Source organism: Gekko japonicus, unplaced genomic scaffold (assembly GCF_001447785.1).
Source record: "Gekko japonicus isolate JY-2015 unplaced genomic scaffold, Gekko_japonicus_V1.1 scaffold4291, whole genome shotgun sequence".
NCBI lineage: Eukaryota > Metazoa > Chordata > Lepidosauria > Squamata > Gekkonidae > Gekko > Gekko japonicus.
Genome location: NW_015165374.1, coordinates 47,506 through 73,929, shown reverse-complemented (window position 1 = coordinate 73,929; position 26,424 = coordinate 47,506). Strand labels below are relative to the sequence as shown.

General features: G+C 41.5%; 1 protein-coding gene across 1 annotated transcript in view; it reads left to right on the top strand.

The window, feature by feature from the left end:
* The first annotated feature begins 135 nt into the window (after window positions 1-135).
* SPTLC1 (serine palmitoyltransferase long chain base subunit 1) overlaps window positions 136-26,424 on the top strand; it is a 40,458-nt gene continuing 14,169 nt past the window's right edge. The window contains exons 1-9 of the mRNA XM_015410637.1: window positions 136-209; window positions 4,606-4,713; window positions 5,387-5,481; window positions 15,174-15,267; window positions 16,086-16,158; window positions 20,640-20,772; window positions 22,825-22,954; window positions 23,522-23,611; window positions 25,469-25,576. Coding sequence (XP_015266123.1) covers window positions 144-209; window positions 4,606-4,713; window positions 5,387-5,481; window positions 15,174-15,267; window positions 16,086-16,158; window positions 20,640-20,772; window positions 22,825-22,954; window positions 23,522-23,611; window positions 25,469-25,576 — 897 coding nt within the window. The 5' untranslated portion in view covers window positions 136-143. The remainder of the gene's footprint in view (window positions 210-4,605; window positions 4,714-5,386; window positions 5,482-15,173; window positions 15,268-16,085; window positions 16,159-20,639; window positions 20,773-22,824; window positions 22,955-23,521; window positions 23,612-25,468; window positions 25,577-26,424) is intronic.

Below are 26,424 nucleotides of genomic sequence, written 5' to 3'. Positions count from 1 at the left end.
CGCCTGCATACGATCTCCACACGGGCCTCCGCCAGCCAGACAGCCAGCCAGCCAGGAAGCGTCAGCAAAGCAACCGCACCCCCCTTCCTTTTCTGGGTGACGTGACGTACGCGCCCATCAGGACCCGGAAGCCGTTCGGGGCGATGGCGGCAGCGGAGGGGATGGGGCAGCAGTGGGTGCTCGTGGAGATGGTCCAGGCCTTTTATGAGGTGAGCGGGAAAGGCAGGGGGACTCTTCAGGGAACGTGAGGAGGCCCCGCTGGGCTGTGAGAAGTGGCTGCAGGAGCCACCGAGTTCCCCTTCCTTCTCCTGGCTTGGAAGCATTGGGGTTGAAGGGGAAGGCAAGTGAAGTGGGATTCCGGCAAGGCGGGAGATAGGAGGAGGCGGCGGCTGGGCCGGGAGAAGGACACTCATGTCGTCTTTGAAGTCGTTAAAAAACCGCAATTCTTTAAATAAACTGTTTCGGTTGTTTCTTTTTAAAAATAAAAATCCTGATTCTGTCTTAGAGTAGGTAATTAAATCTTTTTCCTGAATTGTGCCCTATCTAATGAAACCTCATCCGAGGTGATGCCCGTATAGACAAGGCAGCCCTGGTCGTCCAAGTAAAAAGTTCTTGTTGAGGGGAAGAAGAAGTATAACTATGTTTGGTCAATTTCGAAGGTGCAGGACGTGTCTATGTGTGTCTCTCTGGTCCTCATAATGAGTCTCGAATACTAGTAATTTAAAGCAGTATCCCCGGGCATACTTACTTGTAGACAAACAACGCAGAACAGAATGATTGCAGAAATGGAACTCGATTGTAGGTCTTGTTGCTGTCACCAGAGACAAGCGATAGAAAACCCTTCCACTGCTCTGTTTTTCTGTGTGTGGGGGTGGGGGGCGCGGAATCTAAAAATATAGTGTTTCAGAAAATAAATAAGAAGTGAATACTGTTGCTGAAGTAAAATTCTTATTTATATCTTTCTTCTTTCACATGGGCGAAAGGATAGCGGAACCACCAATTTGATATGGGACTAACAAGCAACGCGTATAAAGTACATGGAGAGTAATTGTGAAACGTGCCCCAGTGACCTTTGCGGAAAGAGCTAACAAGTTTTAGTCCAATAAACAAAATTCATATAAGGCCGCCAATTTATTTGAATATAACATTTAAACACATGACTATTTTTTCCTAATGAAGTATTTCAGTACAAATTTTGGTTGGACATAAAATTATTCTTGTTGACTATAAGTCAAAATAGGCATGCTAAATTATATCACACTCTATAATAGGGCATCTAAACATTGTTCTGGGAAATTCTGCAGTTCAGGTTTTCCCATGGTCATTTATAATTAAAAGCAAAACTTGTTTAGTTACAACTTTCATCCTGTTTTTGAGACAGATTATTTCCAAAAATAAAATGGTTCATATCAGTCAGAAATCCACTGTTAAGTGTGGGTGGTGTTAATTAAAATGGGATGCAGGCCCTGCCTTCAGGTTTGCAACGTGGTGAAAAGGTTGGCTCTGGGATGTTCTCTTATACTTACTTTTGCCTGGATACAAGGCAGCCATGAAATCTCATTATGGTGATAGTCCTAAAATTACTTTCTGAGAATTAAAGGTGTAATTTAGTGCACACTTACCTGGCATAAGTGCTGTTGAACTCAATAAGATTGGTTTCTGAGTAAACATAAGCAAGTCCAATTTAATTTGTTCGGGCTCATTTTAGGGTAAATATATTTAGTGTTTGGCTGCTAGTTTTGAGTATTGTTACATTATGCTTCTGTCTAGATCCTGCATGAAACAACTCCCAAGTCCTACTGTATGATTTCATTTTCTGCTCTAGAAAGAAGCGAGCAGTGGCTCACAAAAGCTCATACCTTGCCACATATTTTGTTAGTCTTTAAGGTGCTACTGGACTCTTGCTCTTTTCTACTGCTGCAGACAAACATGACTACCCATCTTGATCTATCTCCTCTAGAAGTGTTTTGTGTCAATCAATTGAATATTAGTTTCCCTACTGTACAAAATGCAACAGAAAATTTAATTTGGTTTTTGAATGGAATAAGGTTAGTGGATGGAGCCTGTAGATACCAGTGGTAGAAATTATATGGTTTGCATACACACGACCCCACCTTCAAACCTAGGCATCACCTACAAGAGTATCTCTAATAGCACCTAAAAGATTTAATCTAGCATAAAGATTTGGTTGCTATTTGTCAAGGGAGGAGCCATAGCTCAGTGGTAGGTTACATGCTTTGCTTCCAGGAGGTCCCACATTTAATCCTTAGCATTTTCAGTTAATTGATCACATAATAGGTGAAGAGAAATAATGATGCTGGGGACTTGAGAGAGGTATCACCAGAGGTATCAGTACTTTGTTAGATTGACTAATGGTTTATCTCAAAGGCAAATTCATGTTTGTTTATTGGGTTAAATAGACAAGCAGCTTGATTCAGTAGGAGGCAATGCCCATTGACTGCTGGATGATACTCTTCTACCAGAAGTAGCACAGTCTCTAGTCAGAAGCTGTATCTCATAACTCAAAGTGCAGAGACTGCAAACCAGACTTGTACAGAGATATATAAAAATATCCCAGTCATCATAGCTGTAAGTCAGAAAAATTTGATTGGTTTAGCCTGTAAGTGTAGTAAGAACTAAGAATTATTTCCCTAGGTATCTGTAACCTTTCGTCCTCCAGTCTACATGACTTCATGGGTTTGTAGTTTAATAATGTTCAAGAGAACCAACACATCATCAATATATCTAACAAGTGGGAATCCACAAGGACTTGCAGGAGGCATCTCAGTTCTCCATCCCCCACTATTCTAACTACAGAGATAAGTTTCCCCTTTTAGAGTTGTCAGCTCCAGGTTAGGAAATTCCTGGATATTTGGGGGTGAAGCCTTGGGAGGCTGAGGTTTGGGAACGGAAGTGAACTTGTCACGGTATAATGCCATAGAGTCAACCCTCCAAAGGAGCCATTTTCTCCAGGGGAACTGATCTCTGTCATCTGTAGAGCAGTTGTAATTCCAGGTGATCTCCTGCCCCCTTCCTGGAGGTTGGCAACCCTAGTTCCCCTGGAGAAAATGGCTGGAGGGTGTAGTCTATGGCTTTATACCCTTCCCTCTACAAACCCCACCTTCTACAGGCTCCACTCCCCCAAATCTCTAAGAATTTCCTAATCTCCTTCCCACCCAACAGTCAACCTATCTTTATCTGCTCCTCTGTCTTAAGCTCCCTCCCCCAGCACCCTCTACCTAGGAAACTGTGGCCCAGTTGTGAAGTACTGGCTGCTGGGCCAGGCCAACTTGCATGGTAGGGAACCCTCACGGACTTGTGGGGTGACACCTCATTTCCCCCTGTATCCCCCTTCCCATGCTATTTCCTCTTCCCCTTATTCTGGCAACCTGCATATCCTCTCCCCTTTCCCTGCCTCATTCTCTCCTTCTCAGCCACTCATCAACCTATTTTTTATCTACCTCCCATCTTCAGTTATATTTATTATTTATTTGCTTCATTCATAACCCGCTTTTTCCCACAGTGGGAACCAAAACTGCTTATGTTATTCTTCTCTCCTCCATTTTATATGCACAACAACTCAGCGTGGTAGGTTATGCTGAAAATATGTGACTGGTCCAAAATCACTCAGTTAGTTTCCACAGCCAGATAGGATTTCAAACCTGGGTCTCACTGTTCCCTTCCTCTGTTTTTTTCCTCACAAACCTAGCCTGGAATACTGTGGTTGCCTGGCAACAGCCATTGAGGGAATCTGTTAAAGCTACAAGCACTCCTTTTATCATTTTTGTTTGTTTTTTAGATTTCAGATTTTTCTGCAAACCTGGGGTCCTTTTCACATTTGTAGAAAGATCTGTTGTGCCCATTCACAGTTCTAGTCACCAGATTGAAGTATCCAAAGATTTGGCCAATTTCACTATTAGAATATGAGATTCTCAACATCAATTACCAGAGTTCAGAGCTTACCAAAATCCTGCATGATACCTTAAAAGTTGCTCCCTTTAATTAACCTCATCAGCTTGAAACCTTCTGCACAAGCTCTCCTGTAAAGTATTATGTGTCTGTGAACTGTAAATTTGTAGTTTCACAGCCACAAGATGCTTCCATATTATGTTTAGGCTGGGATGACTAATCAGACATTCATGCTTTCAGTACCTTCATGAGAATACATACAAATTCTGTTCCTCTCCTGTGCTTTTAGTATCACTGAGGGTCTCACTACATGAGACGTTTGACTAAAGACTCACCTTTAAAAGTACCGTCTGCCCCTATTCTGCTCTGCAGCCCAGCACAGCAAGAGGAGAGGCTTCAGCCTTTCCTCCCTTTCACCTCCTACCCTTTTGGTGACTTAAAAAAAGGATGGGAGGTATCTGAATATCCTGCTGCCAAACACGAGGTTCCCAACAGTGGAACACCCCCCCACACACACACACTTTCTGGTCAGACATTGCCGGGCTTCTTAAAAGTAATGTTTATGACATCAATGTACTTGTGCTATAAGATGACTTAAGGTATAGCTAAAATGGTGAATTAAACATATTTTAAAGATAGATGGCTATCTTGAAGAAATTGTTAATATTCAATTAATATTTTTGTTTTAATTTCTAGGCTCCAACTTATCATCTTATTTTGGAAGGTATTCTAATCCTTTGGATAATCAGACTGCTTTTCTCCAAAACATACAAGCTTCAGGAGCGATCTGACCTTACGCCAAAGGTTCGGTGTCTAATATTCAAATCAGTACTGCAACAGAAAGCTAATGATCAGTATTTTTGATGGTTAGAATGCTTGACTGAGAAGATGAGAGCCACTGGAAAAGATGGCAATGCTAGGAAAAGAAGGCAGAAGGAAAAGAGGAAGACTCAACATGATGGATTGATTCCATCAAGGAAGCCACAACCCTCAGTTTGCAAGACCTGAGAATGGCTGTTAATGATAGGACATTTTGGAGGACTTTAATACGTAGGGTTGCTGTAAATTGGAAGCAACTTGACGGCACTTAACACAAACACATAATGCTTGATATAAGAGCTGCAGTATACTCATACAAGTCTTGTTGGACAACATTTGCCTGTGGGGTGAAATATGACCTTTGTTAGATTACTGCATATTACTAGTGAGTTGGCCCTAGAGGACCCTGAACCTTCATAGGGAGAGGAAGGAGGAGGAGCATGGTTTTTTATCATATGAGAGCCCCTTGTACTATATGGGGATGCTTTTCCCCCAGCCACACCTTTCTGTGGTTCCAAGCCAGTGTAATAATTTGCAATAATTTGTGTTTAGCAATGCTGTAGTGATGAGTAAAACATTTTTCTGTGTTGGTTTGCTGAAAGTGTTGCATGAAGAGTTCAGAGAAAAAGCTCAATATTTTGGCTTTTGTCTGTTTTAGGAAAAGGAAGAATTGATTGAAGAATGGCAGCCAGAACCTCTTGTTCCTCCTGTACCAAAAGACCATCCAGCTCTCAACTATAACGTTGTTTCAGGGTAAATATGGAATGTAGGAATTTTATATTAGACTTGTGGCCTAATCTTGTGCATGTTTACTTGTAACAAGTTCTACTAACTTCAAAGCTACTTGCTTCCTGGAAAGTATATTGAGGGAATACTGTTTTATTGCAGATTTCGAGAACAGGCTACAACCAGTGTTCCCTCTAAGTTGAGTTATTGTGAGCTAGCTCACAGTTTTTTAGCCTCCAGCTCACACATTTTTGTCTTAGCTCAGGAAGAATGGCTCCAGAGCCAACTAATTTATGCAGTAGCCAAATCGCTTGCTCACAACTTTAATGCCAGTAGCTCACAAAGTAGAATTTTTGTTCACAAGTCTCCAAAGCTTAGAGGGAGTATTGGCTACAACATGGATCAACATTTGAACATATAGTTGAGTTCCAAAATATCTTAAGGAAGGCACTAGAATAATCAGACTTAGTCATTTTATTTGCATTAATTAGTGGACTGAAACTTTTTTCCAGAGTTTATTCAGCAAATACTTCTTTTAGTGAGTCTAAACATGGTAACGGGTGTGCATTCTGCTACACTGAGCTGAAAAAATACCCCCCAAAATACAATATCAATATTTGACAGATATTTTTTCAGCCGGTTAGCAAGTGGGCCATTTACTCGGCTATCCAAAAATGGCTACCCTGAAAAATCCCAAAGGCCACCAGATAGCTGCAGTTACAGTTCACTTTGGTGTTCACTCACTGTGGTGCAGCTTGGAGAAGGCATTTAAAGGGACTGTCCCTGTAAACATTTTTTTCTCCATTGGAAACAATGGAGAATGGGGACACCTTCTTCTGGTCCAATTTTTTTGAAACTTGGGGGGTTTTTTGAGGAGAGGCACCAGCAGCTACACTGCAAATTTGGTGCCTTTACCTCAAAAAGCAGCCCCCCTCAAGCCTCAGATACCCCGGATTGATTCTCCATTATTATCTATGGGGACCATTGCCTATAATGGTACTCATAGGGTATGATGGAGTGATCTCTCAGCAAGGCCTTTGAAGTTCACTCACCAACCTCAATGCTTTTAGAGTGAATTCTCAGCAAGGTGTTTAAATGCCTTTGGAGTTAACTTGCTGTGGCGCAGAGTTGTGCTGTGGCTTGGAGAAGGCATTTAAAAAGACCGTGTTCCTTTAAATGCCTTTCCCCCCCTCCATTGGAAGAAGAAGAGAAGAAGAGATTGGATTTATACCCCGCCCTTCACTACCCAAAGGTGTCTCAGAGTGTCTTACAAACTCCTTTCCCTTCCCCTCCCCACAACAGACACCCTGTGAGGTAGGTGGGGCTGAGAGAGCTCTGACAGAAACTGCTCTTTTTCAAGAACAGCTCTTATCAGAACTACAGCTTGCCCAAGGTCATCTAGCCAGGTGCAAGTGGAGGAGTGGGGACTCAAACCCAGTTCTCCCAGATTAGAGTCCGCACACTTAACCACTACACCAAACTGGCTTTCAACCGTCTTGGAAACCTTCTTGGGCCCATAGAATTTGACCCCCTAGTCCAGTCGTTTTGAAACTTGGAGGGGTGTGTGTGTTTGAGGTGAGACACCAGCAGCTGTACTGCAAATTTGGTGCCTCTACCTCAAAAAACAGCCCCCCCTAGAGCTTCAGATACCCCCAGATCTATTCTCCATTTTAGCCTATGGGGACCATTGATTAGAATGGTCCCCATAGGATATAATGGAGCTGGAAAAGTTTGTTAATCCCAAATATTTCCTGAATCCCAATACCATCCCAATACCATACAATATTGGGATTCGGGAATATTAGGAAATACCAATATTTTTTGGTTCAATATACCCAAACCCGAAAAATGCTGATTTTGTTGTTGTGCACACCCCTAGTCGGTAAACTAAACTGGAGGAATGTCAGTGGGTACTAAATAAAACTCAGACTGCCTTCATTATGTTAACATGGACAGTAAAACTAGTGATCGTCTATGAAGATTTAATGTTTTCTACATGGTGCAAAGTTGATTTTTTGGCATAGAAAAAACATTGATAATTGAAACAAAATGAAAAAAACAGTTTGTCTTGTGTCTGTCTAAAGGGTATGTTTTAATTGGTCCTCTTGTTGTGAGGCAGTTCTGTGATACCAACACATCCCAGAGATTTGGCCTGCTGTCACAAAATTCCATGCCCCTATAAACTTAAGAAAATATGTGGTATTGCACCTCGTGTCTTAAGCTAAAATTATGGCCTTAAAGATCTTGCAGGCATTTCACTAGTGGCTTCTCATACTAGGTCTGAGAAGAGTCACTGATGTGCTGACTACACTAGGGGAGCTTGGCTTGCTCAAAGTATGTCTAAGTATAACCCTAGTCTATTTCTCCCCCCCCCCCAATTTGTTTGTCCTTGCACCAACATGTTCATAGGGTTTTTTTTCCCCCACACTCAGGCCAAGAGGTTGCCTGCTGCTGCTCCATTCCTTCAGGAAGCCAAATTCCATAAGCCACTGAATTTCTGGATAGCCTTTGAATGACAAACAGAAGACATTCGCTTCTGTATCTGTTGGGATTCAGTGTTGAAGTAGAAAACTCCATATTGCATTCCCATTTCTTGGGGCTGGCCTTTCCTACTGTTCATCATACTGCTTACATTTTTTCCAGCAATTAATAGATGTTTGTCTAGTGTTCTGAATCCATTACTTGTCTCCGTTATAGGGAATCATTCTGTATAATTATTGTCGTATACTGTGAATTCTTTTTACTGGTTGCAGTGTTTCTCAAACTGGGGTCTGTGAGGGTGTTCTGGGAGTCTGCAAGGCAGTGTCACTCCACCTAAGGGGAATGGATCAGAACTGGCTCTTTTGAAGAGCAGGAACCTGTGTAGCTGCCACCACTCATGGTCATCAAGCTTCTAGATCACCCCAGAGTAGTAGCCAGAAAATGACTTGATTAGTTGCTGAATCAAATAGCTCACCTCTGGAAACTCTAATTGTCTGAGTGCCACCAAGAAGATACAAATCATGATGTAGTCATCATAGCTATGTATGGTATAAAATTGAACTGGCTTTTACTGTGTTTTCCAATGCACAGTGTTTCATCATACTAAAAGATAAAGATGCTGCTCTGTGATCATAGACAATAACAGCCAATAAAGTGTGGCTTTCAGTTGAATAACAGAAGATTAAACTTTGTATGATGCTGCTCTTTTTCTATTTTCGATGAGCATCTCTGAAATGTTTCCAGGTCCCTATTCATCAAGCTTCCAGTTAGAAGTTATTAACCAATATCATAGCTTCTTGTTCTCTGTAATGCAAAGTTCTTCCAATCAAGGTGTGAAGTGGACTAGAACTTAGGTCAGGAGTTTTTTAGTTGTGGTGCTGTAAAATAAGCTACCCCTGACACATGATCTTGTAGGTGATATACTGGCAATCAAAACATTTTACTCAAACTTCCTTTTATAGTATAGCTGATAAAGTTCTTAATGTATTACTTTGGTGATACTTGAGAATGGAGGCCTGTGCGTGACCAGCATGGCTTGTTGTGTGCAGTTTGACCAAGGGGCTTTCTAGCATGTGGTGGGTGCCAGTAAGCTGTCTGTGAAGAATCTAAAATCAAAATGGGGTCCCCACGTTGCTAAACTTTATTGCATTAGGTGAACCCAGTTATATCCACATTGTGGGTTTTTTAAAAAATCAAGTATAATGAAATGTGACTAAATTTGTTCTTGCAGATAATAGGTATCTCTTAATGCATGAAAGCTCCATGCTGGGTTGAAATGCATTTTCATAGAAGCATGAACTCCTTAAAAATGTATAATTGTTTAAAACACTGGTTCCCAAAGTGGGCAATACTGCCCCTTCGGGGGCACTGGAACGACCCAGGTGGGCTGGAATTATCCAGGTGCAGATCCACAAACTGCATCTTTTTGTCCACTTCTTGAAGGGGGGCACTAAGTAATTTTTTTTCTGAAAAGGGGGCGGTAGGCCAAATAAGTTTGGGAACCTCTGGTTTAAAATGAATTCCATAGCTCACTGCTTAGTAGTGGGAAAACAAATGATAAGTGAACGCTACAGACTTACCTGTCATGCTATGTTGAATTCACTGTATAATAATGATTGATAGGTAGAATTAATTTACTCATGTGAACTAGCATTGCAATCCCAATGCGTACAGCTGTTGTCTCATGGCTGCATGGTTCTTTAAAATAAAATACAAGATCACCAGCTTTGTTAAGCAGTGCCTTGTAGTCATGTCCCTGAAATTGCTAACCTTCATAATATACTTGTGCCTCTTGTACCATTGGTGGAGACTAGTGAGATTCAGTAGACAAGTTAATAAACACATGTAATACGAAACTAGCTCAGAAATAAAAACTTGCATTAGTCATTTAAGTGGTAGGCTAGTATACTTTTGTACAATTATTAATTGTCTAGAAAGTGTAATAACAGTGTACGGACCTTTTGAATGATTAAGCATATGTGGACTCATTATTAAATGCAGAAAATAATAGGAATTAATATGTGGCATTACCAGTTTTATAGCACTTTGATAAAGCTGTATAAAATGCTTGTAGTACCAAGAAGACATAAGTCGTACTCATTAGTGAAAATTTTCTCTGCATGAATCATTTTTGCTGTGTTGTTCTGTCTTAATTTTTAATGATTCCATTTGCAAGCCAAAACCCCAAGCACAATTTAGTTGAAGTTAATCCAGCCTGTGTTTTTATTAATTAAACAATTAAATCTAATATATTTTAAACAGTCTAAATTTTTCTGAAAGGTACTTTAAAACTTTTATTTATCTTGAATTTGCTTTTTGAATAATGTTGTGTTCCCTGAGCAACAGGAAATATTAAAACTGTATTTCATATATACATATATATTTAAATACATAACTATTTTGCAGAGACTCTCAGAGGTAATCCTTGAAATGCACAAAGGCATAACTTCATCAGTTAGGAATGCTGTCGCCTTTGAATTACAGTATCTGCTAATGGTAGGAAGGTTTCTTTGCTAAAACTTGTAAGCAGCATGTATTAACAGAAACAGTGGGAAAATTTCTTTATGTAGTGGGATAATATGCTCCCATACAAAGACACACAGCCACAGTTTATTATTTGGGCTCTACTGGTAGCAGGAGCTATATCAGGAGAAGCTTCCTAACAGTAAGACTGGTTGAGCAGTGGAACAGTTTGCCTTGGAACGGTGGCGGATGCTCCTTCGCTGGACATTTTGAAGTGGAGGCTGGGTGACTCTCTTTCGGGCGACCATCTTTCGGGTATGATGTAGGTATGTAGGGCTGTCTTTCAGCTATGCTCCTGCAGAGTGCAGGGGGTTGGACTAGATGACCTGAAAGGTCCCTTCCAACTCTAACATTCTATGATTCTATGAATGCGGCTTCATCATTTATAGAAAGTAGCGTGGCCATCTCTTGTAAGGCACAAAGCTGGCATGGCTGGGGCAGAGGGAGCCCAAAGAACACCCGCCCGGAAGGAAGGCCAGGGGAGTCCCATGAGCTCATGAAACTACCTTATACTGAATCAGATCATTGGTTCATCATGGTCAGTATTGTCTACTCAGATGGACAGGGTCTCAGGTAAAGGTCTTCAGGTAAAGGGCATAGTCCTGCTGTGCACTGCATTGGTCAAACCACACCTGAACATTGTGTGAAGTTCCGGAGGCCTCTCTTCAAAAAACTCGCAGGGCTCTTTTTGTAGCAGGAACGCCTTTGCATATTAGGCGACAGACCCCTAATGTAGCCAATCCTCCAAGAGCTTACAGTAGCCCCTGTAAGAAGAGCTCTGTAAGCTCTTGGAGGATTGGCTACATTAGGGGGGGGTGTCACCTAATATGCAAAGGAGTTCCTGCTACAAAAAGAGCCCTGCGAAAAAGGATGTAGACAGAATGGAGCAGGTGCAGAGGAGAGCGATGAGGATGATTGGGGGCCTGGAGACCGAGCCCTGTGAGGAAAGGCTGAGGGACTTGGGAATGTTTAGTCTGGAGAAGAGGAGGCTGAGGGGGGACAGGATGGCTCTCTTGAAGGGCTGTCCCTTAGAGGAGATCAGGGGACTGTTTCTATTGGCAGCAGAGGAGAGGACTCGCAATAATGGGTTTAAATTAAGGGTAGGAAGGTACCAGCTGGATCTTAGGAAAAATCTTTTCGACAGTCAGAGTTGTGCAACAATAGAATCAGTTGCCTCGGGAGGTACTGAGTTCCCACTCACTGGAAGTCTTCAAGCAGCGGCTGGACAAACCCTTGTCAGGGATGCTCTAGGCTGATCCTGCATTGAGCAGGGGGTTGGAGTAGATGGCTTGTGTGGCCCCTTCCAGCGCTGTGATTCTAGGATTCTGTGATGCTATGATCACCTACTGCCTGGTTTTTTCAACTGGAGATGGCAAGGTCTAGGGTTGGGACCACACGGACAGGAGAGAAGCTCAGAGCCAACACAAAACTCTGTGTGCATCTTGTTGTAAAAATTGTTAAAAGTGTTTAATACTCAGACTATCAATGGATCTTGCTCTATTGGAAAGAAGAGATGTCTTTGCTTTTAAAAACCTTTATTTCTAAGGGTAAAGGGTACACGGGTTACTACAAATAAAGAGAACTGTAACAGCTACATTTTCTAAGCTGTCTATAGTCAAACACTAGCACACAGATAATGGAGAATCTGTCCTTCTTCTCGACCCCTAGAAAAGGAAGTCCCCTGAAAACAAACAACCAATCTATATCACAGTAGAAGCAGTTAACCCTCTAATGACTGGATTGTCAGACCTTGTAAACACATACATTTCCAACACATCTAAGTGGTGCGACTATTCCAAGTGTTTACCAGTCCCGCCAAGACATGAAACCCTATTGTAACAGGTCACCACAACCTACCACAAGAAAAATGCCCATTCTACCAGGAGCCCAAATCAGGAATTAAAAAGCTAAACAACTCAAACAGGCGAGGGCGAAGTAACTCACTCATTTATCCATACATACAGCACGTGAGTGTGTGGCATGTTATTAAGGAAATAAGTATTTCTCCATTCATCAGCACATTCTGGAAATCAGTTCACCCCTCTCAAGATCAGAAAGAGCTGAGAACCTTCCATTCAAAGGAAGATCAGTGCATCTTTGGGAAAGGACTCAAAATCCGTGCAGCCCGAGCACTTACAAGGAACTGGGGCCATGTCCATGCTTTCCAAGTCCCCATGCCACACTTTCCAAAACAGTCAAGAAAAGGAAGCTCCAAGCCAATGTGAATGCAGGTAAGGGCAAAATACATACAGAGGTAGTTTGCTGTTGCCTGCCTCAGGATAGCGACCCCTGACTTCATCAGAGGTCTCCCATCCAAGTACTAACCAGGAGCAACCCTGCTTAGCTTCTGAGATCTGACAAGATTGCACTAGCCTGGATTATCCAGGTCAGGGTTCCCATTAGGGCAAAAGGTGGGGTGTAAATTAAGAAGAAGGAGAGGAGGAGGAGGAGGTGCCCTGCCCTGTGAGGTAGGTGGGGCTGAGAGAGCTCTTCCAAGGACTGATCCTGAGAGAACAGCTCTGAGAGAACTTGTGACTGACCCAAGGTCACCCAGCTGGCTACATGTGGAGGAGCAAGGAATCAAACCCACTTCTCCCAGATTAGAGTCCACGCTCTTAACCACTACACCAAACTGGCTTTAAATTTACCAGCAGGAACCAGCAGGTCTTTACACTTCAGGGCAAGTGACTGCGTTGAATGGCAGGCCAAGTGGAACGGTTCAGTCCAAGTTCATATGAGGAAACTGGATTTCCCATATCTGTAAGCTCTTGGAGGATTGGCTACACTAGGGGTGTGTGGCCTAATATGCAAAGGAGCTCCTGCTACCAGTAGAGCCCTTATAAGTGAGGGAACTGCCTGGGCTCAGGAGAATCATGTCCTTTGCCCATACCCCACTGTTTCCTCCTTCAGTTCCCTGAAAGACCCCATAGCTTCTCACCTTTTCCAGCTTCCTTCTCCCCACCCATCAGCCAACCTACCTTAATCTGCTGTCTTCAGCTTTCCCTTTCCCTGTCAGCCTCCCCTTGGGAAAATGCTGCACAGTGCTGGCTGTTGGGCCAGGACCAGTTGCACAGTAGGGACCTGCAGGGGACATCTTACTTTCTCTTGCACCCTCCTCCCCAAATTATTCCATTTTTCCTCCTCTTGGCAGCCCCCATATCTTCACATTTCCTTGCGTCCTTCTCTCTTTCCCACTCATCAGACAACCTACCTTTTATCTGCCCCTTCTTCAGCTATATTTATTAATATACTTCATGTACACTCTTCCTTTCTCCACAATGGAAACCCAAAGCAGATTATTTATTTATTTGATATCTAGCCCACCCTCTCCCTGCAGTGCAAGGCTCAGGGCTGGTTACAACAATATGATAGAATACAATACTACAGTAAATTAATATCTAAGTACAATGTCATTTATAATATCATTTATGGCACCACTTAAAACTGCCATATATGTATCCTGTAGATGGTAACTAGTAATGCGGGAGGTTGGGAGACAAGAAAACAATATACGATGGAAAACATACCAGGGGAGGCCTCTATTGCTAGATTTCCGCTGCCTCAACCATAGGCCTGGCGGAACATTTCTGTTTTGCAGGCCCTGCAAAACTGTATTAAGTCCCGCAGGGCCCAGATCTCTCTTGGGAGAGTGTTCTACCAGCCTGGCTCTGATCAAGGCTAAGCGGACCTCCTTCGGGCCGGGGATCACCAGCAGATGTTGGTCCATAGAGTGTAACACTCTTTGAGAGACATACTGGGAGAGACGGTCCTGAAGGTATCTTGGTCCCAGACTGCATAGGGCTTTTAAGGTTAAAACCAAAACCTTGAACTTGATCTTGTATTCCACTGGGAGTACTGGTTGTATATGGACTCTGAATGGTGTCCCTGTAAGGACACACGCTGCTGCATTCTGGACCAGCTGAAGTTATATCATTCTCTCTGTTTTATTCTCACAACAGTGCTATGAATTAAGTTATGCTGAGGGTGTGTGGCTGGCCCAAAGTCACCTGATGAACTTCCATGGCAGAGTGGAGATTCAAACCTGGGTTTTCCAGGTGCTAGTCTGAAACTCTAGCCACCACATCACACTGGCTTTTGTGCAGTGGCTGCTGTTGAGCAGTAGCAAGCAACCAGGCCTGGGTGAGTCATGCAGGTCATGGGGTAACAACTCGCCTGGTGATTGTTGCCCAGCCTGGCCCATGATGAGTCCTCTCTCAAAGACCTAAACAGCCTTTGAAAGGGCCTTGCCCCCTCCCTCTTCCTTTTATTGACATAAACTAAGGTTTGAAGGCTGGCGATACTGTTGCGGTTGCCTAGGAATGGTGTTTGAGGCCATTTGTTCCTTAAAGCTGCTGGTGCCACTTCTGTCATCTGGGGGTTTTTAAACACACCATTTATTTATTTATTTTTAGATTTCAGATTCTTGTGCAAACCTGTGGCTTTTCTTAGGTTTGTAGAAAGATGTGTCATCTGTTTATGGCTCCAGGTTTAAGTTACCACGGATGTGGCAATGTTGAGAATTAGATACATTGGTAGCCAGATCATAAAATATCACAATTTCTGCAATTCACTAGTACCTTGAACTTCAGTGTATTTCTTGAAGAGAGTGCAGAAATGGCCAAAGTAATCTTTTCCAAAACACATTTTCTACTTGAAACACGAAGTTATATTCACTGTTATCAAGCTGAGTGATGTTTAATCCTTTTTTTTAAAAGGCCTCCAAGTCATAACATTATTGTGAATGGCAAAGAATGCATAAATTTTGCATCGTTTAATTTCCTTGGACTTCTGGATAATGAAAGGGTTAAGGTGAGTATCTTATATTGCTGCTGAAACATAAGTGGATAGTAAAGAGGTTCACAAACTTGGTAACTGCATTAATAGTCTACCCAAATCTAATACTTCCCTAACTTAAGAATTGTCATCTTTGAGAAAGGAAAATTTTCATGAACAGTGATTGATCTCTTTGAATATCCTTGCTTCATGGTTCCCTTGTGTGGAGAATGTAAGGCTACGGAGGGTTACATCCTCTTTATTCTCAGTTGTAGCTTTCAGCTATTGTGAATTTTATGCATGTCAGCTTATAAAATAAAACCTTGTTGATAAGAGAAAATTTTACTATCTGTCCATTGTGTAAAGTAACAGTGCAGTTTTCATTTATTACATAAACTATATGACATCGTTTTTCCAAATGGTCACTGTGAAGTTAAAACTTCAGGTAACAGGTAAAATGCTTGCTTTCTAAGGAAGGGATGGTACAAAGTCTAGGATTTACTAATGTCATTTGGGCTCCTGTGAAAAGGAAGGACTAATGCTAAGGTTCTATTGCCCTTGATTAAAATGGTTATTTGGAGTGGTGGGGTTTTTTATATCTTACTGAGAGCGTGGAGGTTCTCAGTCCTTGCTCCTAGAGTTCGGCCTGCTTAGCTTTAGCAGTTTTTGGGGTACTGAATCCCTTCAGGTCTCTCTCTGTGGTCTTGTTCATAAAATGGTTGTGCTCCATTAATTTGAACGAGCTGTAACGTGAAAGTGTCAGTGCTGACAATACAGAAAAGGACAAGTTCTACCACAGAACTGTGTTTTAACTGTTTTCTCTCTCCCCCCCCCCCCCCCCGGTTCCTTTAAAGAATGCAGCACAAGCTTCCCTGGCAAAATATGGTGTTGGAACTTGTGGGCCTAGAGGATTTTATGGAACTTTTGGTAAGTTATAGCGTATTTGTCTTGTTTCTATGCAGTATTAAAGATATTGATAAGTAAAAGTTACTTTCTGTAAAGGAGCTGTAGATGGGAGGGCATTTTAATATATTCATACTCAGTATAAATCAGTTTGCTTAGCAATATGAATAAAACAAGTAACTTTTGCTTTGGAACGTGTGTGCATTTCACACAGCTGGGAAGGTGAGTAGAAGTGCCTTCTCAAAAAGCTGTGTATTGTTGGTATTTATTTATCGTCCACCTTTCTCACTGAGACTGAAGGTGGCTTGGCCAGTGTAAGTCAATACAGTCAACAGCATGGGATACCCAATAAATGCATTAGGATTTGGACTGCAGAAATCTGAAACAGAAGAGGTGGAGAGGGTTGGTGGGCTGCTTCTGTAGAGCAAAGAGATAGAGATTGTAGTGGCTTCCATTAGTCTGTTGACTGTAGCAACATAAGTATTTAAAAATTCTGTCACAAAGCAATCTCCAAAAATTCCCCATATGAGTCCCTAGTGTATAAATTGTAATCTTACCAGTGATGGATGGAATCTTGCACTCCTTGAAGCCTTAAGATGCAGCTTGGGAGCATATTACTTCCCCTGTAGAGGAGTCTGGTTGGATATCCATGGAGTATTATGGTCTTGGAAGGGCTTCTTCTGGAAGTAGTAAGGACTTGATGAAGAAATTAAAGAATTTGGCTTCTGCCTCACTCTGCTATTTATGCTGAGCCACAGGCATCACTTTCTGTCTAACCCCTTTCAGCTCTGAGCTGCTGGAAACAAAGGCAGTCTCTGTAGCTCAGTTGAAGGCTGTGGAAAAAGTCTTGTAGAATGAGTAAAGTGAAGACGATGCTTCAGATTTTGAATAGATGCTTTTATAGAGTCCACAAGAGGGCAGTCAGATTTCTGAATTAAATACTTAAAAACTGCTATCTGCATCAAGAGGCTTGAAACCTAAACCTCAAGCAAGGGAGTTCTATAATGCAAACTCTCCTATGAAATTCCCTGCCTGTGTTTAATCAAGACTCATGAGGGTGTTTGACATTTCTTTTCTGTCTTCATAGGGCATGGCATAGATAGCCATGCTTTCTGTTGTGTCATGGTTTCTCTTATGGGTCTGACTGCCTGGAAGTTCCAGTTGGATTCCCTGGTGCTTGCTTAAAAGGTTGAAATTTGGGACTGTTCAGAGTTCCATGGCAGACTGTTCACATTATCCGTTACATTTTTGGCATTTTAGGTGGTAACATTTTATTTAACCCTTTCTCTAACTATTCTGGTGGCAGTAAAATAGTGGGGGTTGTTTTTTACTTAAAAACTGCTATCTGCATCAAGAGGTTTGAAACCTAAACCTCAAGCAGGGGAGTTCTATAATGCAAACCCTCCTATGAAATTCCCTACCTGTGTTTAATCAAGACTCGTGAGGGTGTTTGACATTTCTTTTCTGTCTTCATAGGGCATGGCATAGATAGCCATGCTTTCTGTTGTGTCATGGTTTCTCTTATGGGTCTGACTGCCTGGAAGTTCCAGTTGGATTCCCTGGTGCTTGCTTAAAAGGTTGAAATTTGGGACTGTTCAGGGTTCCATGGCAGACTGTTCACATTATCAGTTACATTTTTGGCATTTTAGGTGGCAACATTTTCTTTAACCCTTTCTCTAACTATTCTGATGGCAGTAAAATAGTGGGGGTTGTTTTCACTAGATCCCTGTTCAGGCTTTTACTATACCGGTGAATGATTTCCTTCTGTTGTGAAGAGTCAGCTGGCCCTTTAAATTTATGTGCTCAGCATTTGATATGCTCTTTGTTAGCTAGTAACAAAGCATGTAAAAATAGTTCTACGTGCCTTCTCAGTCATTAGACATTAATATTTGATTCCTTCAGAGATGTTAGTCATTTGAATTTAGCTTGAAAATGAAGACTTTGCCAGTTTTGTTTTGATCAGTTGGCTGATGGAGAGAGATTGCGGTGTTTTAATAAAATTTGAAGATACATACTTCATTGTTGCCTGTGGGAGAAGAAGAGAGTGCATTTTGGATTAAAAAGTGGGATAAAATAAATATTGTTTGGAGATGACCTGATAATTTGTTTTCAGGCTGACATCACTTTTTCCATTATATGTGGCTTTATATGTAAATAAGGTGATTTATATTAATGTGTTGTTATGTTAGAAAAATAATTTACATGCTAAGAAAAATATGACCTCAATCCACTCAGACATATGGTGTGTATATGGGGAAACCCCCATAGTTCTGTTTTCTCCCCCTCATGAAGTGAAGACTAGGTGGGTATATGGGGAAGTGTTCATGGACTTCCTGTTTCCTGCAGTGCACTCATGTGTGGTGGTATATTGGCAGAACGGTTATGAAACAGTGTTCTTATTAGCTCTGTTGGACCACCTAGTGTATGGGTGGTATGTTCACACTCATCTGGATTGAGCCTGGAGATGTGAAGGCCCTGAGTTTTTCCATTGTTGTCTCAAGGATTTTTTCCTCCATGTTTCCAATGGAAAAATTGAGTAATTTGGGGAAATATAGGAGTCCTCCCCCTCCCAGTATTTTCTCTTTTGGAATGAGTGGAATGCTTTTTAAGGCAAGGTTTTACTCAAAATGTATAGTATGAAAAATTGTATTTGAGATAATATGCAGAGAATGACAGGCAGGGACCCATGAGAAACTCGGGGAAATTCTCTCCCTGGTCCCTGCTTTGTTCTCCAGCTTTCTCCAGCCGTTTCTCCTACTGCCACCTCATCCCATCTTTTCCCTTCCGTGCCCTACTTTTTCTCCCCTTTGCCCTCTCATCAGGTGTCAGACAGCAAAAATCAATATACATGTCTTGAGGTAGGATAGGGTGCAGCAGCTCGTAGCTGTCCCTCCAGTATAGGGTATATTTGCAGTTTTGCTTCTAGAAAACAGACACATTTATGCTTCTATAAATGTACCAAATAGTACAATTTATATACTAAATAAATTATAAATGATGCATTTTTGTATTTCAATTTTCCCTGAAATGTCCGCGGGGTTGGAAGGGAAGGCTTTGTCCTGTGGCTTCAAAATGGCCAGAAATTTTACATCTTGATTTTAAACTTATTTCCAAACATAACTATCCTGCCATTTCCCATTATGAGTAAAATACTATATTCAAGCTTCAGCAGCACATATAATAAAATCAGAACGATGCAGAGAAGATTAGCATGGGCTCTGTGCAAGGATGACACGCAGATACCATATTCTAGAATGACAAATCATACTAACGTGTGTGTATCCATGAAGTAATACTAAGTAAGTAATCATAGAATACGATTCATATCTTCACTGGACATGCTAAACAAGGGACCTAAAAAAGGTGGTTGCAGATGGGCTTCTTTGGTCACTGAATTGCTTGTTTCAGTTCAGTGTTCTCTTCCAGTTGTTCTGCAAGGCTCGTAGAAATACCTGCAACAGCACTTTAACTAAATGAGTTGGATTTAGTTGAATCTTGAGGCCAAACACATGTCATTCTTGTAGACCTATATGGAAATGGTCAGGATAGGGACAAGTTACTTAAAAGGGAATGGGTGACTTCACTGACAGAAATGTGGCAGACGTTAGAAATTTATCGTTTATGGTTTGGTCATTTACCAGATCAGTTTTTTTAAAAAAAAAACGTATAAAGTTTTGCCATCATAATGGTGGGGGGTTTTTTGGTCCATTTTTTTTGTGTGTGTTCAAGTGGGTTTGAGCAGACTTCCTTTACCTTTGGCAGTTAATCAGTGTCTGCCCTGCACATGAAATGTCATGAATATGAGGGCTTTAGGACAATCAAATGTTAAACTGGAGATATAAGTATTTACCTGAATGGAAACAACAGTGCAGTCCTGTGCAGGACGATTTCAGCAGAATAAAAAGTTGGGAGTAGGAAGGTCATTGGGGGAGAGGTAAATATGGAAAAAATTTGAACCGTGAAAAAGACGAAGAAGGAATGAGCATCTGGAGAAGAGATTTGACTCCACTGATTGCTTTGCTGGTTCATCTAGCATTTTGGTTGCCCAGGGAATTTCTGTTGGAATTCTCTGCATTAATGCAGAGCAAAGAACATTATCCCAAGGCTTGTAAATAAGCCTGTGAAATGTTTCGCTATCTCTTTATTGTATATGGTATGAAAAAATTAGTTTCTCCACAACAGATGTGTTTCAAACTACCTCTCTTTTGTGAATATTCCTGGCAGGTATTTCGGTATAGTCCAATTGTTTTAAAATACACGAGGCCCTCTTGAGGTGATATAGTCAAAAGGTAAAGTGGGTTGCATCACAAATAGTAGAGTGCTAGGCTGTTGGCCAGTATTTTCTCTCATTGCTAGAAAAGTGTAGTGCAAGAACAGTTTACTAAATACTAAAAAAGACTGCATGAAATTCTGGATTTTCATGGTGTTGACGACCTTAAATACTTGTCATTCTTTTTTAAAAGAACTGTTATGTTACAAATGCGTGGACTCCTTTTCTCAAACAGATGTACATTTAGAACTGGAGGAGCGACTTGCCAAATTTATGAGGACTGAGGAAGCGATCATATATTCGTATGGATTTGCTACCATTGCAAGTGCTATCCCTGCCTATTCAAAACGAGGAGACATTGTGTTTGTGTATGTATCTTTCATATTCGTCCTAATGTATGTCTGCTTTTTAAAAAGGGTTTATGGCATAGATAGAATTTTAGTTCTAGGTGTCCCATCCCAACACTAAGGGGTGAAAAGTAGTACGGCTAATTTATACAGTGCTCTCTGTCTGCACAAGACTCTCTGCCATGTAGTTTTGTGGACCAGACAATCCTGCCTGTGGAAGCTACAATTCCTATGACTGCAGTGGTGGGGGAAGCAACTGCCAACTGTGACTGTTCCTACTGTGTTTGTTGTTACTAGGCTCACATGCTCTGTGTTGTCCATGAAAGGGTATAACCAGGAATGGCAGACTCCTGTGTAGACAGACTGTTGTGAGAGTTACCTCCATTCATCCATCTCTCCTGAAAGCAATAAAATCCATTCTGTTGCCATATAAAGGAGTCAAAGTACATCCAGTAGGTGTACAGGTTTGAGATTTTGTGAGCCTTCAGGAGAATCCTTAAGTGTGCTTAAGTCAAATAATGGCCAGCGTTTGTCTCCCCATGGGAGGTTCCTGACTACCTCCATATCCAGAATTGCATGGAAGACAAGCTGGGCTGTACAGTGAGGTTGCAACAGTAGGTTAATGTCATTAGGTTTTGTCAGCTGCTGCTTGTTTTGTTGTGCAAAAGGCAAAGGTAAAAGTTCCCTTGCTCGAAAGCCAGTCGAATCCGACTCTAGGGTTGCGGTGCTCATCTCAGTTTCAAAGCCGAAGAGCCAGCGCTGTCCAAAGACGTTTCCATGGTCATGTGGCCGGCATGACTAAACACCAAGATGCACGGAACGCTGTTACCTTCCCACCGAAGTGGTACCTATTTATCTACTTGCAGTTTCTTGCTTTAGAACTGCTAGGTTGGCAGGAGCTGGAACTAGAGATGGGAGCTCACTCCATCATGCGGCACCCGGGTCTCGAACTGCTGAACTACTGACCTTCCACAGCCTGCAGTTCAGCGTCTTAATCACTTGAGCCACCGCAGCTCCTGTTTGTTGTGTACAATCCAGTTATATTTTTCTCTGTGATTTTATAACTGGGAGAAATAATGTACAGGGGACAAATAGTTGCTGTTTGAGTATGTGAACCTGCTCTTAGAGGAAGCTGTGTTTCATTTTCAGAAATGTTTGTATTGATAAGTGTTCAGTCTAGGTTTATGAACCATTGTTAGATATATTAACTGCTTTAAAGACACCTTTATAAATCATAGAAAGAAGTGGGAACTCCCAAATGCTCACATGTGACTACTCCGATCTGATTTACATTAGATGTCACTTGAGAGCATTTATTTAATCCTGTCAGTTTCAAAACTGTGTCTTGATATCATTTTTAAGTGCCTATTAAAGTACAGTTTTTAATCACTTATGAAATGTTTTTAAAGCAATGATTTCATTTTAACAATCAATTGCTGATTCAAAATAAACTCTTTAAAATTGCTAGCAGCTGTTGTAATAATTTTGCACTATTCTCATAGGTTAGCCAGGCAAAGAAGTGTAGTTGGCAAACAAGATTCACTTAACGTTAAAAAAAAAAAAAAACTTGTCTAGAGCAGTCTTACTGATCTACTTAGTGCTGTGTTTTCTGCACAGTTATCTTTCTGTGGTTTCTTATTATTATTTTAGTCCACATAATCTGTGAACTGTGTGATCCCGCATGTAGCTGGTAATAATTCTTATGGGTTGTATCCAGACTTAATTGGCAGTTTCTGTCTCCCAGGAGGAGCATCATTTCATAGAGATCAGTGGGAAGCAGGAAAGTTCTGTTCTGCTGATGGAGTTTAGTCTGGATCCAGCCCTATAACTGTAGCTATTGGGCAGATTTTTTGGTAATCATGGCAGTTGCTGCTGACCATATCTTTCATTGCCCAGTACACCCCCTTTTTTATCCATACAAGTGTACAGCTGGGACCAATGGACAGCCAGAGAATGTGCCGTGTGAACCAGCACTAGATAGCTATACTGTGGCAGGAGATCAGTCTTGAAAAGGCAGTTTGAGCTGTCTTTTGCTAAACCTGGATGAACTGAGAAGATTCTGTATATTTACAGTGATGAAGCAGCTTGCTTTGCTATTCAGAAAGGATTACAGGCATCCAGAAGTAACATTAAGTTTTTTAGACATAATGATATGGCTGACCTGGAACGTCTACTGAAAGAGCAAGAGATTGAAGATCAAAAGGTATGATTCCTTTGAAGAAACCAAATGCACTTTTAAACAGGGCAACGTATTTGAATGGTTGCATTGCTCATTATTTCTCTTCTAAGCCCTCCTGACTGTTGTGTAACATTTGAAATGGATTTGGCTGCTATAGTTTATTTACTCTGATGGAGCTGGTAGGAAAACAGAGGAGGGGTCACTTAAATAAAAGAAAAAACCACCAGTCAAGCTATAGATATGTTTCCATTGTTCCTTCTTATCCTACATGCCAGTTTCAAACTGCATCTCGACAGATGTATACTTGAATAGTTAAGGCATTATAATGGGAGCCTACAGAGTTCTCTGTTCATCCAATGCATCATTAAAAACATCATTAACCATTTCACGAACCTAGAAGGCCTATTAGCCTAAAGAGTTTTTGAGCCCAAATAATCTTCCCACTGAAAATTTGTTTGATATAGTTGATTTTTAGCAGTACTGAGACTGGTTCGCAGTGTCTTGTCAACTTTTCATAGTATTTTTAAAGAGATAAGCTAAATAACAGATGTAAAGATGCATTTGATTTTTGCACTGTTTGCTTCTCTTTAGAATCCTCGAAAAGCCCGTGTAACCCGAAGGTTTATTGTGGTTGAGGGTTTGTATATTAATACTGGAGATGTTTGCCCTCTTCCAGAACTGGTAAGTAGGTAACTGTTTTTATTTTTGTTTATTTTTAGCATCTGCTGGTAACCAGATACGGTGCACCCTGAAATAAGAATTGAAAAAGATACTTTGTTAATTAGAAGCTTTTGATCTTGTGCAGATAACAGTTTTGGTACTGTTTTGGTGCCACTTACCAGCTGTAACAGTAGGTCACGGGTGGTTTGGAAACAAAAGAATGGAGTGCAGTTGTGTCAAGGCAACATGTAGTATCCTGGCATGTGGAAATAGTCTTCTGTCCAGGCACTGCTGTGTCCCATTCTTGTGTCCTTGCTGTCTGGCCAGAAGGAAGTAGCTATGTGGGATTGAAATATGTTGCCAAATCAGCCTTTGTTCTCAGTGCATCCATATACTAAGCGATAAGCAAATTCATGTGTGTTTCACAGTTATTCATAAGAAGCCACAGATTTCCGCATACTAAGAGTCTCATTTTCTTCTCAAGTAAATCTTTAGCACATATGACTGTGAAAATAATATTTAAAGTGTGGGATAATGTCTATTCATCTTTCAGAAGTGGGAGGGCAGTCATGAGGCTTTCCACTTAGTTCAGCAGATGGTAGTTCAGTGTATCCTGCATAACCCACATTCCGTCACCCAAAATGAATCAAATCAAATACCTTTAATGGCATATCATGCAGTCTAAGAAAATGCATTCAAACCTGTTGAATATATTCCAAAACTAAAGGTGGGATAACATCAGTCATAATTTTTCTTTTTTGTGAAGGGAGACAGGGAGAAGGAGAAGATGCTTTGGCAGGAGAATGCCAAACTTGAGTGGGCAGGAAATCACAGGCCACTGATCTAAATAACTGCTTGGAAATATTTTAATAGGCAAGATTTGCATTGGTAGCATTAAAACTAAGCAACTTAGCAGTACAGTCCTAAGCAGAGATACCTTTCTAAATCCACTGAAGTTCTGGAAGATACTAAGTCACCAAAATACAGAAAGTTGTATCCTGTGCATAACTAGTGGAAATATGTATATAAGGGCATGCATAAAGGTGAAGTATTGGAGTGGAGCTGACATCCTATATCCAGTTACATTTTTGAAAGACTTAAGGGTACTTCAGTTTTCTACCAATTCTCCTCTCCCATTTTTCTCCCTGTGCAATTATTAAGGGTTTGCTGATCTCCTGGTATAAAACTGTAGATGGATCAGCAGGCTGAAGTGGGAAGGGGAATCTACAGAAACTGAGTCCCCCTCTTAAAGAGGTGACCGGAAAAAACCCACGGTCATAAATGCTCACAGGAAAAAAGCCCACATGGAAAAATACCATAGATATTTATAATTGTGGATAACCATTCATCTCCATTTATGAGAATGAACAGGTATTACCTGTATTCACATGCAACAATTTTTGTTGTGATTTTATCAAGTATAATTAAATAATAATTTTGCTATGTTATTAGGCGACCTGCCTGTGCATTAGCCAGTGTTAGTTTGTGGCAAGCGAGGTTCCTCTTCAGTGTCCCCTCTAAGCTGAGTTAGTGTGAGCTAGCTAGCTCACAGGTTTTTAGCCTATCTATGGTGCTTTACATGGTATATTTCCATGTGGGCTTTTTTCCGTGTGGGCTTTTATGTATATGGACTTTTTTCCGCGTGGGCTTTTTCCGCGTGAGCATTTATGACCATGGGGTTTTTCCTGTGGGCTTTTTTCCTAGAACCTTCTAAAGAAAACTTTACCTTTAAGTCTTTGGAACTGCAAGGTTGGATACAGACTAACATGTCTGGCAATAGGAATAATTAAATTACTTGTATCTGAAGCTTGTTCCTTGTTGCAAACAATAGGTAACCTTTTATTGTCTTGTGTCACTTAAAATTGAATACATTTGTAGGTAAAATTAAAATACAAATACAAAGTGAGGATATTTTTGGAAGAAAGTCTTTCCTTTGGAGTACTGGGAGAACATGGACGAGGTGTCACGGAACATTTTGGAATAAAGGTAAGTGCCTGACAGTTGCATAGAAAACTCTGTTTGGTGCTGGAAGGAGAAAGAAAACCTTTTCCTCTTTTTAGCAATGGCCTTTCAGCCTTTAGGAGTGCCATCACATGTCATTTATTTGTATACTAGGAATAAGGCCCGTTGTGGAAATAATTCTGAGTGATTTCTACCCCTCTCCTGAGATTGGGAACAGTGGTTCCCCAGAAGGGTATGGCTGGTTGGGAGGGTGGAGTCTATGACATTATACCTTTCTGAGGTCCCACCCCTCCTCAAAGCTCACCCTCTCCAGGTTCCATCTCTCAAATCTCCAGGAATTTCCCACCTGGAGTTGGCAACCCTATCTCCTTCCCAGCCAATCATCAACCTACTTTTATTTCCCCCTCTCTCTTCAGCTTTCCATTCCCCCCACACACACACCTGCAGCCTCTCCCATGCTCTGAAGCCCTGACTGCCACAGAGTCCACCATTTTCTCCAGGGAAACTGATCTCTGCCATCTGGAGAGCAGTTTTAATTCTGAGTGATCTCCAGCCCTCACCTGGAGATTGGCAACAATGGTTCCCCAGGAGGAAAAGTAGTCTTTCTCTGCAGTGGGGACCAGAGCAGCTTACATCATTCTCCTCTCCCGCTTTTGACTTGTACAACAACCCTGTGAGGTAGTTTAGGCTGAAAGTCTGTGACCAGTCCAAAATCACCCACTCAGCTTCTACAGCAGGAACCTGGATCTAGCAGACCCTGCTCTGAAGCACTGACCACTACACCTAGGGCAGCCAACCTCCAGGTGGAGCCTGAGGATCACCAGGTATCACACCTGAACTCCAGACAACAGATCCCCCCCCCCAGAGAAAAT